Source organism: Sceloporus occidentalis, unplaced genomic scaffold (assembly GCF_023333645.1).
Source record: "Sceloporus occidentalis isolate IW3139 unplaced genomic scaffold, rSceOcc1.0.p SCAF_1, whole genome shotgun sequence".
Classification (NCBI taxonomy): domain Eukaryota; kingdom Metazoa; phylum Chordata; class Lepidosauria; order Squamata; family Phrynosomatidae; genus Sceloporus; species Sceloporus occidentalis.
Window position 1 is genome coordinate 176723114 of NW_028316981.1, and position 15466 is coordinate 176738579.

General features: G+C 45.0%; 1 protein-coding gene across 1 annotated transcript; it reads left to right on the plus strand.

Moving 5' to 3' along the window:
* The first annotated feature begins 1081 nt into the window (after positions 1-1081).
* On the plus strand, positions 1082-15390 carry MVB12A (multivesicular body subunit 12A). Its single transcript, XM_089483200.1, has 9 exons — positions 1082-1214; positions 7044-7142; positions 7234-7330; positions 10420-10546; positions 10642-10758; positions 13926-14026; positions 14382-14446; positions 14759-14815; positions 15026-15390. The coding sequence occupies exons 1-9, from the start codon at positions 1149-1151 to the stop codon at positions 15086-15088; spliced, it is 792 nt and encodes a 263-aa protein (XP_089339326.1). The 5' UTR covers positions 1082-1148; the 3' UTR covers positions 15089-15390.
* The last annotated feature ends 76 nt before the right edge of the window (positions 15391-15466 follow it).

The following is a 15466-nucleotide window of genomic DNA, read 5'->3' on the forward strand; positions in this document are numbered from 1 at the left end:
AACTGTGGCTTCCAGCATTCTCCATCACTGGCTGTGCTTGCAAGGACTGCTGAGAGTTGCTGCCGTCTTAACAGCTTAGAAGTGCTGCATAGGTGGAGGAGAAAGTGGTGAGGCGACTGCCTCACTGTCCCCGCTTCCTTGCTGGTGCTCTGCTGATTAAACTCAAAGCACTTGCTCAGTGTGTGACTGCTTATCAGTAGTAGTCTTACTAAGTGCATTAGAGGAAACTCAGGCAGAATGTCAAGAAAGTACAAGTCAGGGCTCCAAGAAACTAAAGCACAGGAGGCTTCTTATCATAAAACACAGCATACAAAAATTCACTATGACACAAGAACCACAAAGTGCAGCTACTTGTATGTGTGTGTATATGAAACCTACTTTGTAACCATGAGCCAGTCACACTCTCAGCCTCCTCAGGGGAAGGCTGTCCATGGCAAACCTCTGAACAAATCTTGGCGAGAAAAACCCATGATAAGTTTATTGCAGGAGTTTTTGCCTGTTCCTTGTTCTGTGGTGCCTAGTATTCTTGGTGGCATCCCATCCAGGTGCTGTCCAGGGCTGACCCTGCTTAGCTTCCAGGATCTGACACCTTTAGGATATTTTTTTAGAGAAATGGTATCTAAAGTCATTTTTTGACTTACAGTTAATTTTTTTTCTTGTCAAGATTTATTCTGAGGCTGAGAGACTGTGACTTACCCAAGGTCACCCTGTGGTTTTTATGGCGGAGCTAGGCCTCGAACTCACAAACCCTAGCCTCCAGAGCCAAGTCCTGCGCTCAAACCACTGTGCCACGCTGGCTAGGACACCGCCACAGAACAGACCCGCTCCAGTGCGCATGCGCGTACGCTTGGGCAGTTGGGCACCAACTTTTCCGGCTTTCCTGGGAAGGGTGCTGGAGGAGGAAGAGGGGAAGGAGAGTCCAAACTCCTGATTGGTTGCCTGGGCCTCCAAGGACAGCCAATCGGGAGAGGCCCATTGTGAGCGAACAGACGGGGGGAGCCAATCGTCTTCTCCGGTAGGCGGGGCTGAGGGGGAGTCAGGGACAGGTGGCCCTGCTCTGCCTGAGTCTGAGTGAGTGAGTTCAGCTTCTGGGGAAGGAGCTGCGGCGGGCGAGGGACAGAGGGAAGGACGCCGCCGCCGCCGCCGCCATGAGCGCCCCGCTGACTGGCCTCGCCTGGGCCTCCGCCAACGCCAGCGCCGCTGGATGGACAACGGTCAGGGAGGCAGGGAGGGAAGGGAAGGGAAGGAGGGCTGGCTTGCTTGCTTTCGCCCCTTGCCTTCTTTTTTCCTCCTTTTCCTTCCTTCCTTCTTTCACTCCTTTCTTTCACTCTTTTCTCTCTCCTTTCTTTCTTTTCTTCCATCCCTCCTTTTTTCTCTTTTCCTTTCCTTCTTTTCCTTGCTCCATTCCTTCCTTCCCTCCCTCCTTCCTTTTTTCTTTCTTCTTTCACTCCCATCTTTCTTTCCTTCTTTTACTCCCTCCCATTCTTTTTCCCTTTTTCTTTTCTTTCTTCCCTTCTCTTCATTTTTCTCTTTTCCTTCCTTCCCTACTTCATTATCTTTCTTTTCCTTCCTTCCCTCCCGCTTCCTTCCTTTTTTCCTGTCTTCTTTCGCTCTTTTCCTTCCTCTTGTTATTTCTCTTTCTTTTTCTTCTCTTCTTTACTTCCCTTTTTTCCTTCCTTCCTTCCTTTCCTTCCATCCTTGCTTCCCTCCCTCCCTCCCTCCCTCCCTTTTTTTCTTTTCTTTCTATCCTTCCTTCCTTCCTTCCTTTCGCCCTTCTTTACTTCCCTTCCTCCTTTTAATCTTCCTTTCCTTCCATCCTTTCCTTTCCTCCCTTCTTCCTTCCATCCTTCCTTTCTCCCCTGCTTTCCCCTCTTTCTTTCTTTCTTTCTTTCCTTCCTTCCTTCCCTCTTTCCTTCCTTTGAAGATGCCCAATTTGGGGACATGGGTCAGGAAGGTGGGCCCTCATCCCCAGCCCCAAAGGACTTTCCTTCTGGCCTAATGGCAGTAGTAAGGAAGGGACTGTCCAAATCCATGGCCCACAAAGGTTGGCAACCCAGGGCAATGTTAAAGACATTGTGGCTGCATCTGCACTGCAGACACCATGCGCTTTGACATCCTTGTAACTGCCACAGCTGAGTACTATGGGATCCCGCAATTTGTAGTCTTGTGGGATATTTAGCCTTCTCTGTCAGAGAGCTCTAGCGCCACAACAAACTACAATTCCAAGATTCCACAGGATGGAGCCATGGCAGTTAAAACTGTGTCAGACTGCATTATTTCTACAGGGTTGGTGAACCCTAGTATATAGCAATCTAAATGCCAAATGGAAGTGTTGCTCTCAGTTTGTTTATTGCTATTGCCATGGTGTCCCCAAGTTGTTTCCAGCTTGTCCGTGTCAAGTGCTAAGTGTTAAGTCAACCCCAAACCATTGTGCCTCTATGGGTAAGACACTTCCAAGGCTGCTCTGTCCTCCACTGCTCTGCTCAAGTCCTTTAAATGCAGGGCCATGGCTTTCCTGATTGAGTCTGTCCATCTGGCGTGTGGTCTTCCCCTCTTTCTGTTACCTTCCCTAGCATTATCATCTTTTCGCATGAATCATAGAATCCTAGAGTTGGAAGAGCCCCCAAGGGCCATCCAGTCCAGCCCCATTCTGTCATGCAGGAACACAGAATCAAAGCACCCCCAACATATGGCCATCCAGCCTCTGCTTAAAGACCTCTAAGGAAGGAGACTGCACTAGACTCCGAGGGAGCAGTGTGTTCCACTGTCGAACAGCCCTTACTGTCAGGAAGTTCCACCTAATGTTGAAGTGGAATCTCTTTTCCTGTGTCTTGCATCCATTGCTCAGGGTCCTAGTCTCTGGAGCAGCAGAAAACAAGCTTGCTCCCTCCTCAATATGACATCCCTTCGAATATTTAAATAGGGCCATCATATCACCTCTTAACCTTCTCTTCTCCAGGCTAAACATCCCCAGTTCCCTGAGTCTTTCCTCATAGGGCATGGTTTCCAGGCCCTTCATCATTTTAGTTGCCCTCCTTTGGACACACTCCAGTTTCTCAATGTCCTTTTTGAATTGTGGTGCCCAGAACTGGACACAGTATTCCAGGTGAGGCCAGACCAGAGCAGAATAGAGTGGCACTATTACTTCCCTTGATCTAGACACTATACTTTTATTCGTGCCTTCTCATGATGTGGCTAAAATGTGACAGCCTCCATTGGGTCATCCTGGCTTCCAGGGAGAGTTCAGGCTTCGTCCTTGAAAGACCCATTTATTTGTCTTTTTGGCCGTCCACAGCATCCTCCACACTCTTCTCCAGCACTACATCTCCAATGAGTTTATTTTCTTCCTATCTGCTGTCTTCGCTGTCCCATCTCTCTACATGGTGATGGGGAATATGAAGGCTTGGATGATTCTGACTTTGGTGCTCACTTGTATGTCTTTGCTCTTTGGGATCTTTTCTTGTTCTTTCATAACTGCCCTTCCTATTCCTAATCTTCTTCTGAATTCTTGACTGCCATCTCCATTATGATCAATGTTTGTATGAGAAATCTTTGACTATTTTTCCGTTACATGGTGTGCAGATTTGTCTTTATGGAGGGCCCATATACTCAAAATAATAGGATTTGGGGGCCTCTTTTTTCCATCTGTATAAAAGGGAAAGCTTTCCAGCTCTTAAATAAAGGACATCCCTTATGTAACGGACACTTAGCAGCTCTACTCCTCACCCCAGTTGTATTTTTACTTCCAGCCCTTGAAATTTCAGGTGGAGGGAAGGTTTTCTGCATGTCTTCTTTCCCTTTGGAACTTAAAGGGAGGCAGGAAGAGAATGCTTGCTGTACATCTTCCCCTCAGACATAAAATGATTTGTTTCCATAGTTATTTTAAAATGAAATCTGTTTGTGTTTCCGTATTATCATTGACCATGTTACTGTGGTTTCAGCTTCTGCCTTTTCCTTCGGAGCTTGAAGTTGGGATTGGGGAAAAAATTGGCACTTGAAAGACCTAACAGATTTATATGATATGAAATGTTAATTGTTTGGAGCCACTTCATTGAGTGCATGAAGTGTAGACCAAAACTAGGAATACATTTTTAAGTACCATTTGACTGTGAGAAGCGCCTCTGAGCATATAAATAGTAAATTTCCCTAGGGCTGGAAGAAAAAGAACAAATAGTCTTTTTGAGGCATGGAGTGTGGCAGTTGGGTGTCTTTGAGCCCCAGCACTGTCCTTTGAATCATAAATTATTTTGTTGGCTTTGGATATTCCCATTCTTCCATTTTTTCCCCAACAATGTGTGCTTTGGTTTTCAAAGTACAAAGATGTTAGGTTCACGATCATGGCAACACATTGATTTTATTTAAACCTTTCCCCCACCAAAGGGCTTAGGATGGTGGGCTGTTCTAATCAGTCTCAATTAGCATTGATTAAACGATCCTCTTACCCTGTTCTTGGTGATGGAGAGCCAGTTTAAATAAAGAGGTTTTACATTACTTCCAGAGGATGTCCAGAATTAACGGATGTGGATTGATTAGCTTTTAAACCACCCTGCACCTTTTGAGTTAGTAAACTTTTTGGAAAATGTTTGATGTAGTTGCTTGTTGTGTGCCTTGATTTCTGATTAGTGACGACCCTAAGGTGAACTTATTACCAGGTTTTCTTGGCAGAATTTGTCCAGAAGGGGTATGCCCCTCGCCTTCCTCTGAGGCTGAAAGAGAGTAACTTGCCCAATGCTCCAGGATGTTTAGCTTGGAGAAGAGAAGGTTAAGGGGTGATATGATATCCCTGTTTAAATATATGAAGGGATGTCATATTGAGGAGGAAGCAAGCTTGTTTTCTACTGCTCCAGAGACTAGTCCCAGAGCAATGGATGCAAGATCCAGGAAAAGAGATTCCAACTCAACATTAGGAAGAACTTCCTGACAGTAAGGACTGTTAGACAGTGGAACACACTCCTTCCTCAGAGTGTAGTGGAGTCTCCTTCCATGGAGATCTTTAGACAGAGGCTGGATGGCCATCTCTCAATGGGGATGCTTTGATTGCTATTTCCTGCATGGCAGAAAGGGGTTGGACTGGATGGCCCTTGCAGTCTCTTCCAATTCTTTGATTCTATGATTCTATTATCCTGGTTTTCCAGTGTCCTAGTCCAACTCATACTACTACAACACCATGCTGGCTCAGTTTGATGTAGTGCCTTTATGCTACTGTTATGCCAAAATTGGTTCAATATCTTTCTGAGAAGAAACAGCAAGTACTGTATAGTGTTTTGGACTCTGTGAGTATAGCACCTTTGAGACTGAGAGAAAGAAAAAAAAGAAGTTGGTAGCATAGGCTTTTCTAGACTTAAGTCTTCTTCCTGAGATGTGTGAGAAAGTGCACTTAAGTCTATGAAGGCTTTTGCTACTAACCTCTTTCTTTCTTTCTTTCTTTCTTTCTTTCTTTCTCTCTCTCTGGTCCAAAATACACTACATAAATAATCCAGTTTGAGACTGCTTTAACTGTCCTGGCTCAGTGCTAGGGATTCCTGGGAATTGTAGTTTATTGTGGCACCCCAGAGCTCTCTGACAGAGAAGGCTAAATGTCCCACAAAACTACAGGGGGTTGGACTGGATGGCCCTTGAGGTCTCTTCCAACTCTCTGATTCTATGTAAATATAACATAACAAATGGTTAAATCAAATGAGAGCCCTGCTGGGTTAAACCAAAGGCCTCTCTGGTCAGTTATAATGGTCCATGGTTGCCTCTGGGACCATACAGCCAGGGCCTGAATTACTACCTCTGTTACTTGTGTGCCCCTAGCAATTATTGTGTAGGGTCTCCTCTAAGAGCTGATTTGTATTGATTTCTCCTCCATGTATTTGTCTGATTTCTTTTTACAACCATCCCAGTTGTCCATACCATGATCATGAGTAGAGAGGAGATAATGGTTTTGTGTGTGTGATAGAAGTCCATTCTGTTTATGCATAATTGGGTTCAGTTGCTGGCATCTCCAGGTAGGAGAGTTGTTGCCAGTTTATTTTGGCAGTACTGGGCTAGGTGCACCAATCTAGTTCCAGAATCCACATGCATCTGTATCCATATAGTAGTCGTTTGTTACTACTTTTAAAACAATAAAATACTTGTTTGATTTGTCCTGGTTTTATGCTTATCAGGAAGGGGCTTGGAAGTCTTCTTTTCACAGGCAGGAAAACTGAGGGTTGGAGTCATATTTTAGTCTGCATGGGGATGATGAGATTTTGGTGTTAAAATCATCTCTCTTTTGGATCTCAATTTCTTTTATATACAATGTTGTCTCTTTTGTCTACAGCACCTGCCAACTGTCAAAAGTCCTTGACTAGGAAGTAAATTGAGTGTAGCTTATCACACAAGCTAAGATGACGATAATTACAGGTTGCTTGTGATCATTTGTTGAGGAAGCAGGCACCGGCCTTTCTAGTCACTATAATATAGCTGTAATATGAAGGTTTCACCCCACTTATTTTAAACTGGTTTGGCTAGTGCTGGCCTGGCTTACTCATTCTTGCTTCACTGCTCCTTGGTGTTCTCACCTGGCTTTGAAAGACCTTTGACTGCTTTGTCTCCTGCCTGTCCCACCTGCTATTCTTGTGCTTCTCCATCTGCTTGTGTCAGGCATTTTAAATCACTGGCACCTATTCAGTGGGAGGGTGCAGGAAGAATATTTTCTTTAAAATGCCCAGCGACATTTTATGGCTTTGTGGGTCTTGTAATTAAACTCAGAATTTTTTTTTCTCCTTTGACCTTTATTACACAAAAGTTTGTGGAGAGGAGTTTGATATATGCCACTCCTTGGTTCTGAATTCAGGCCTGGGAAAATAAACATGCACTCTGTGTGCTGCATTGTAATAAACCAGCCAACAGGGCCAGTTACTGTGTTCAGAGCATCATCTGAAAGACTGGAGTGCCACTGCTACTCGGTAAACGCAGTACTCAGCTACATGGACCAGTGGTCTTACACTGTAAACTACACAAAGCTGTTCTTTTTCCTGTTGCATCCTAAATTTCCTTTCTTTTCATACTGTTCCTAGATCACGTCCACTGTGGAAGGAACATCTGCCAACTTCGGAAAAGGATTTGCACAGAAATCTGGTTACTACCTCTGTTATACGTCGGCAATAAGCAATGTGGTAGGAAATACGGCAGGGTTGCTGGGACAAGTTATGCACAGATGTGACTCAAAAGTGGCTCATAGACTTCATGGAGTCTGCTTCTTTTTAGAATCCCATAGGAGAGGTACTATATGATGTCGTAATCTTGAGTGAGAAATCACCACTTCCTCCTGGATACACTTACGTTAAAGAATTTTTGGATCCAAGTGAGTACCTGTGTAAAAAACCCACACCTCTCTTTATACTTTTTTCAAGAGGCTTAATGGCTTCTTGCCAGCACTTTGTTGTTGTTGTTGTTGTTGTTGTTGTTATTTGCCATTAAATCAACTTCAGCTTATGGTGATCCTGCGAATGAGAGACCTCTAAGAGACCTCTAATCATGCAGAGTATGGCTTCCTTTCCTGAGGCAATCCATCTGTAGTCTGTTCTGTTCTCCTACTCTCTTCTAGTTTACCAAGCATTATCTTCCTTTCCAATGAGTCATGTTATCTCATGATATGTCTTTTATTTACAGAACAAAGCCACATGGAATTGTGACAATTTTTTTTTTTATTTAGGTATTTATATCCTGTCCTTCAGCCCTAATGGCTCTCAGGGCGGCTTACAATATTATTTTTAATCAGACAGTTCCCTGCCCTCAGGCTTACAATCTAAAATACACGAAACAAAAGGAGAAGAGAAAGAAGGAGGGAAAGGGGATGAGGTCCAGTGGTTCTTCTCTCCCTCTAAGGCCTGGACCAAGGCAGATGGATTGGAGGGAGGGCTCTTCCTTCTTCCAGTCTAGTCCTGATGGAACTGGACTTGCCTGGCCAACTCCTTCTCAGGCCGGCAGATGGCAGTTGTGGAGGGCGGAGTCTCCTTCCTTCAGGCTTAGTCCTGATGGAGCTGGACTTGCCTGGCCAACTCCCTCTCAGGCCGGCAGATGATGGCAGTTGTGGAGGGCGGAGTCTCCTTCCTTCAGGCTTAGTCCTGATGGAGCTGGACTTGCCTGGCCAACTCCCTCTCAGGCCGGCAGATGATGGCAGTTGTGGAGGGCGGAGTCTCCTTCCTTCAGGCTTAGTCCTGATGGAGCTGGACTTGCCTGGCCAACTCCCTCTCAGGCCGGCAGATGATGGCAGTTGTGGAGGGCGGAGTCTCCTTCCTTCAGGCTTAGTCCTGATGGAGCTGGACTTGCCTGGCCAACTCCCTCTCAGGCCGGCAGATGATGGCAGTTGTGGAGGGCGGAGTCTCCTTCCTTCAGGCTTAGTCCTGATGGAGCTGGACTTGCCTGGCCAACTCCCTCTCAGGCCGGCAGATGATGGCAGTTGTGGAGGGCGGAGTCTCCTTCCTTCAGGCTTAGTCCTGATGGAGCTGGACTTGCCTGGCCAACTCCCTCTCAGGCCGGCAGATGATGGCAGTTGTGGAGGGCGGAGTCTCCTTCCTTCAGGCTTAGTCCTGATGGAGCTGGACTTGCCTGGCCAACTCCCTCTCAGGCCGGCAGATGATGGCAGTTGTGGAGGGCGGAGTCTCCTTCCTTCAGGCTTAGTCCTGATGGAGCTGGACTTGCCTGGCCAACTCCCTCTCAGGCCGGCAGATGATGGCAGTTGTGGAGGGCGGAGTCTCCTTCCTTCAGGCTTAGTCCTGATGGAGCTGGACTTGCCTGGCCAACTCCCTCTCAGGCCGGCAGATGATGGCAGTTGTGGAGGGCGGAGTCTCCTTCCTTCAGGCTTAGTCCTGATGGAGCTGGACTTGCCTGGCCAACTCCCTCTCAGGCCGGCAGATGATGGCAGTTGTGGAGGGCGGAGTCTCCTTCCTTCAGGCTTAGTCCTGATGGAGCTGGACTTGCCTGGCCAACTCCCTCTCAGGCCGGCAGATGATGGCAGTTGTGGAGGGCGGAGTCTCCTTCCTTCAGGCTTAGTCCTGATGGAGCTGGACTTGCCTGGCCAACTCCCTCTCAGGCCGGCAGATGATGGCAGTTGTGGAGGGCGGAGTCTCCTTCCTTCAGGCTTAGTCCTGATGGAGCTGGACTTGCCTGGCCAACTCCCTCTCAGGCCGGCAGATGATGGCAGTTGTGGAGGGCGGAGTCTCCTTCCTTCAGGCTTAGTCCTGATGGAGCTGGACTTGCCTGGCCAACTCCCTCTCAGGCCGGCAGATGATGGCAGTTGTGGAGGGCGGAGTCTCCTTCCTTCAGGCTTAGTCCTGATGGAGCTGGACTTGCCTGGCGAACTCACCAAATTAATTAATTAAAAATTAATTTGTATTACAGAGCCTTTTCAATGAAACTGCATGATACATTAAACATGCATCATGTAGCTACATGTGACTTTTCCTATATGTTACAGCAGTGCATATTAGGCACTGAGGAGTGGCAATCCCCCCCCCCCCCCAGTGTGCCGAGGACCAGCACCTTATTTAACACCAAGTAGCTACAACTGGAAACTTGCAAAGGACTAGCAACTGATGTTTCTTGGACTGGTGATGGTCCACGGTCCACCATTTTGAGTAGCATTGCCCTAAAGTAAGCTCATCTGGCCCTGATGTGGATTGATAACACACTTAAACTTTCCTTTCTCTTCTGTATTTAAATTCTCCCAGTGTAGCATTCTTAAAAACATCCTTGAAGGCACTGGTAGTTTTTAAACCCCTGACCTGCCAAACATTAAATTAAAAAATAGATGGGGAAGTTGAAGCTTCCACCACCCACTGATTTTTGAGTTTGTCCAATTCAGGATATGGATCATGCACATTTATGCTACTTATGAAAGAGTCACATCCAAGTCTACACTACATTTTTAGAGTAGTGTGTAGTTTGATCCTGTGTTGTATAGTTGTAACCTGTGTTTAAGGGTAAAAAAGCCACAACTTGGATCAAACAAACATGAATGCAGTGTAGAAATTACAGGATTTCTCTGCAGATAATTATAGATCTGGAAAATGGTACCAGGGTTGTTTCTGTACCCATTGCTTTTGCTATAATGATAGAATGCTGTGTGTCCCAAAATGTGTAATGGGCATCCATATGGAGGTATAAGTGAAGGCACATGCTTCCCTTGGATCTGATCCGAGTTTTGACTGTCCTGTGGTCATGAAGTCTTTTTCCCCACTCCACCACATAACATGGTAGAAATTTGTGCTTCCTTGTATATTTTTGTTGTTTTGCTTTTTGAAGATGTGCTGCTTCCTTGCACTGGTGAATTTTTATGTGTTCCAAGGGCTAATCCCCCCCGCCCCCCACGTGAGAGTCCTTCAAAGATCTATACCCTTGGTGTGTTCTCAGTCCTTTCTTACAGTCTCCTCTTTCTGCTTCATCCTGCAGAGACATCCATTTCCAAGAAGAAGAGGCTGTGTGTCAAGCTAATTCCTTTGGGCACAGCAGAAACAGCTATCTTTGACATCATGCTCAGCAGCAAAAGCAAAGTTGTGCCAAACTATTTACGCATAGGGTGAGGTGTTGTCTGCCATGTTTCTTGTTAGATTGTTGTTACTCTAAAAGGTGGGTGGTTTGATTGTTTAAAAATGTATTCCTCTCCCCATCTAGGGAAATGAGTGGATTTGCACTTTGGTGTAGAAAAGAGCCTGTTGTCAAGCCCAAACCCCTTCCTAAGCCACGGAACATCAATTTAGAAATGAAACAGCTTTCACTAGAATCAGAAAAGTAAGTCTGGGACATTTTAAATTTTTTATTGTAGAGTCTACAAGTGATTCAGCCCAGTGGCCTCTGACCCACCACTGGTTCTCATCTCTAGCAGCAAGTGGTATAAAATGTAGATATCAGGCCAAACCGAATACACTCTTCTGCATCACTTCCCATAGTTTATCCTGGTTTCACTTGGAGTGCTGTTCATTTCTTAGCAGGTACAAGCACCCATCTGAAATAACATCCTCTGTACTTTGCGGCTTCATCTTCACTGCAGAAATAATGCAGTTTGACACCATTTTAACAGCCATGATTCAGTGCTGTGGAATTCTGGGAACTGTAGTTTTATGAGATATTGAGCCTTCTCTGTCAAGAGAGCTCTGGTGCCACAAAAAACTGCAAATCCCAGGATTCTATAGGATGGAGCTGTGATGATCCCCCTGTGGTCCAAGCAGCCAAACAGCAGGCCTGTGTTGGCTCTTAGTCCCAGCAGATCCTTAGCTTCTTCCTGAGTCTCTTGGTCTATGTTCGTTCTCCTTTCTGAGTTGAAGATGACCCCTGGAGATCCTAGAATCACGCTGCCACTACCCAGTGAATTCGTATTAGATTTCCCTTAACATATACTGGGACTTAAGGACTTCTAGTTGTACTTCTTGCTAATCTTCTCAAACATCAACCAAGCTGGGACATGTGTAAAGGAGTGTTGAAGTAGCAGATACTTTTAAAGAACTATTTATTATAATTAAGCCAAACAGAACAAAAAGATATAAATCATGCAAGATCCTAAGGGCCTTGCAGGTACAATATATGTAATTCTAAAAGTATTTGTTTCATGCAAGCAACCCGAAAAATAATAAATAAGGCCTAAACGTTCTAATCTGACACATTCTCACCTAACTGATATATTGAAGTAATATGCCAGCTTTGATGGCTTTGAAATACAGTTACAGGTCTTAAGCTTAGCATTGACTATCTGCCTGAATTATGCCTTCTTGCTATAGGCACAACACTACAGTTTTCCTAACCTGTGAGACTCACTCGAGGGCGACATTCCCACCTTGAATTCTCACTGTGGAAACCACTAACTGCTGAAGACTCTCTCTCTGCCTCTCTAACTGCCTCTCTCCAACTGTCACCTGGTCTCAGACGCTTTTTCTCTTAGAAGCTTCTGGAAGAAACTCGTTCCTGCTCACTGATTGGTCAAGTGAGCCTTCTGTCAGCTGTGATGTCATTACTTATTTGCATGTGCCTCCCTTCCAGCTTTTATTACCTGGCAGAAGTCTTCCAATGACTGGAGCCAAGTAATTACAAGAGCCATGGCAGTTAAAGCAGTGTTAAACTTCATTAATTCTGCCGTGTGGCAGCAGCCCTAGTCAGCTGTGCCCATTCCCTTACTACCTGCCTGTTCCTAACCTCATAGTTGCAGAATAGTTGGGAGTTCTTTCAAGCCTTTCATGTGGAAACCAGTAAGCTTGTTCTTGAAGGGAGAAAGTTTTATGCAATCATTGTGTTAAAACTGTGCATTGACACTTGTTTACATAACTTACCATCATGGTTCTCGGGTTGATACTGGAGAATCCTCTGTGACAGGAGTGCATTGTTCATTTGACTTATTGGCCAGACAAATCATACCCTTTCAAATAGTTCAGATTGAGACTCTTGTTGCAGAGTAGCGGCAGAGGCAGACAGCACCCTGTCATTTGTTTTTTTAGCAACTTTAGTATGTTGACTAATAGCTGCCGATGGTCCATCTGTATCATCAGAAGCCAAGTTCTATACTATGAAAACCAGTAATTCCATTTTGCAGTTATTTGCCAGTACAGGCTGAGCTTCCTTTATCTGAAAGGCTTGTGAGCAGAAATGTTTTGGATTTTGGATTTTTTTTTTTTTTTGCATTTTGGAATGTTTGCATACACATGAGAGAGCTTGAGATGGGACTCAAGTCTAAACATGAAATTCATTTGTGCAATTTCAGTCACCCATGTGGCTGATTTTGGGTTTTGGATAAGGGATACTGAACCTGTATTAGACTGCAGTAACAGTGAACTTTAGACAGGCAAGAGGTAGCTGATTGTTGTTGTGAGCCTTCAAATAGTTCCTGACTTATGGTGACTAAAGGGTTTTCTTGGCAAAGTTTGTTCAGGTCACCATTGCCTTCCCCTGAAGTGACTGAGAGCATATGACTTGCCCAAGGTCACCCGGTAGGTTTTGCAGCCAAGCTGGCGATCAAACCCTGGTCTCCAGAGTTGTAGTCCAACACTCAAACCACTATGCCATGCTGGCTATCTTCGCACCCTACCTTTTAAAATAAGTTCTGTCTTAATCGTTGGAATCCTCTTTTGGTCTTGTGAGCAAGGCAGATTTGGTTCTGCCCCTTCAGAGTCTATATGACAGCATCCTGCTGTGGAGGTTTGGGTTATGTCCAGTTATCAGCATAACTGTGAGAACAAGCCTTGATCGCTTTGCTAGGGAGGCAACACATTATGTTGTGGTGAGCCAGTGAGTTGCTCAGTGTGAGAACTGGCAGATTCCCAGCCCTTCTCCAACCTTGTGGAAAGGGTGTGAGATTTGTCCCTGGACCAGTCAGTGATGGCAAACCTTTTAGGGACCGAGTGCCTAAACTAAAAGGCCTTCTGGCACGGGGTGTTACCTGATGCTTGGGGATAGGACTTCTGGGAGGTTGGTGGGTGGTACTTCCACCCTCCAGGGCCGGGACATCCGGGCCAGGACTTCTTCTCCCCACCTTCCTGGGCCTTTAGCTGCCTTTCTGGAGGCAGTTGAATGCCCAGGACAGCCAGGAAGGAGGAGGAAGAGGTGCAGGCCTTTTCCTCCTCCTTCCCTCCACCCTCCTGGGCTCTCCGAAGGCAGATGAAGGCCCGGGATGGCTGGGAAGGAAGAGAAAAAGGCCTGCACTCTTCCCCACCTTCAGCATGCCACGAAAAATGGCTACGCATGCCATGTGTGGCACACGTGCCATAGGTTCGGCCCTGGACTAAAAAGTTTAAGTCCTTTTTGTCTTTAAACAGGCAAATCAGAAAACTGTCATAAAGAAGAAAGCTAGTAGAGATTCTGCTGAATCTAAAATGCCAGATAGCTTTCTCTGTGTGACACTCATTGAGTAGAACTCATACTTTACCGAGAGACCATATAAGATTACTTGCACAACTTGTCACTTTATTGTTCAGTGCAGACCTTCCATCAGAAAAGCCCACAATCCCCAAAAGGCAAGCTACGCTCAAGCGGCATGAGTCTATATACGAAAGTTCTAACGTCTATGGCATCTCAGGTAGGTCATCTTAAATTCTAGGGCCTGAGGGAAATAAAACTTTGCAGATACAAAAATACTACCCTTTTCATAATACGGAGCCCTGAGTGCTTCCATATTCTTTTTAACTGTTTTGTAAGCTCTCCGGATGTCCTTGCTTTCTATCATTGGATAGAGGGAGAGATGTCTCATTGGGCACAAACTGTCATTCTTGAGTGGTTTCACGTTTTGCTTAAAACAGTGACAATTAATGTAAGGAATTTGTCAAGCGCAGGGGGAGATAAGATTGTAACTTTTGAGTTTTAACTTCCCCCTCCAAAAAAAACCCCACTTAAGCATGGTTATCAGAACAACCTGTGTGCTCTCTCCTTCTTAGCCATGGATGGCGTTCCCTTCACCCTGCACCCCAAGTTTGAGAGCAGTGTCACTGGGAGCACTAATGTAAGTATTATATAAATACTGATCTATCTCCTTTCATGAGAACTGTTGCCTTCATGGGAAGATAATGTTTTGCATAATGCTTTAAACAAATACTTTAAAATTGAATTACCATTATCAGGTCTCTCTTGATATAAATCTCAATGGCCTGTTTTGCTTTTTGCACCTAAACCAGATAGGTGGTACTGCTGGTAAAAAAAAAAAAAAAATCATGTTTCACATGGGGTGGGGACATTTGAGAGGCTTGTTGAGCTGTGTTAATGTTGGTGTTGTGAACAATTCTTGCAAGTTCTTTGGATTTTTTTCCCTCTTTAGGCCTTTTCTGTCTTTAAAAACTTCCACATCAAGTCTCTTGCTGACATTGAGAAAGAGGTGAGTTGAATGTAAGACTAAATAAAGTGCACATTAAACAGCCTCACAATGAGCCAGACAACTGGCCCACTTAGCCAACAAGGGCCAATCTGACTGGCCATGGTTGGGTTTTTTTCATTCTTTCAGTGGAGATGGGGCCTTTTGTGTGCAAAGTATATGTTCTACACCACTGAACTGTGCCTTCTTCTTTTTTGTTCTGCTTTTTTCCAGTATGACTATGGGTTTGTGGTCGAAAGAACTGCAGCTGCCAGACTTCCACCCAGCATCTCATAGCATTAGCTGTTTCTTGCTGAAAAATGTAGATTTCTGCATTGGAGACACTTACCTGAACAGACAGACAACTAAGGGCACGGAAGTGCTCTTTTAAAAGGAATGAGCTCTTGGGGCCTGGGCTTTACTGAATCAAGCTTGTAAATTATATTCTTACCTGCTGAAAGCTAACAGGGCTCTCTGCACTATATTTCATTATTGACACAAGCCAAACTTTTTTTAGTATCATTTCTCACAATATCTATTTTCTAAGCAAAATACTACTTTAAAAAAAAATAAACTTGTGGGCAGAACTTCTTTTGTGTTTCTTGGTGGCATTTTCAAACATCTTATGTGTTTTGAATAGGCACTGTAACATGTAGCTGGAAAAGTGATTTTTAA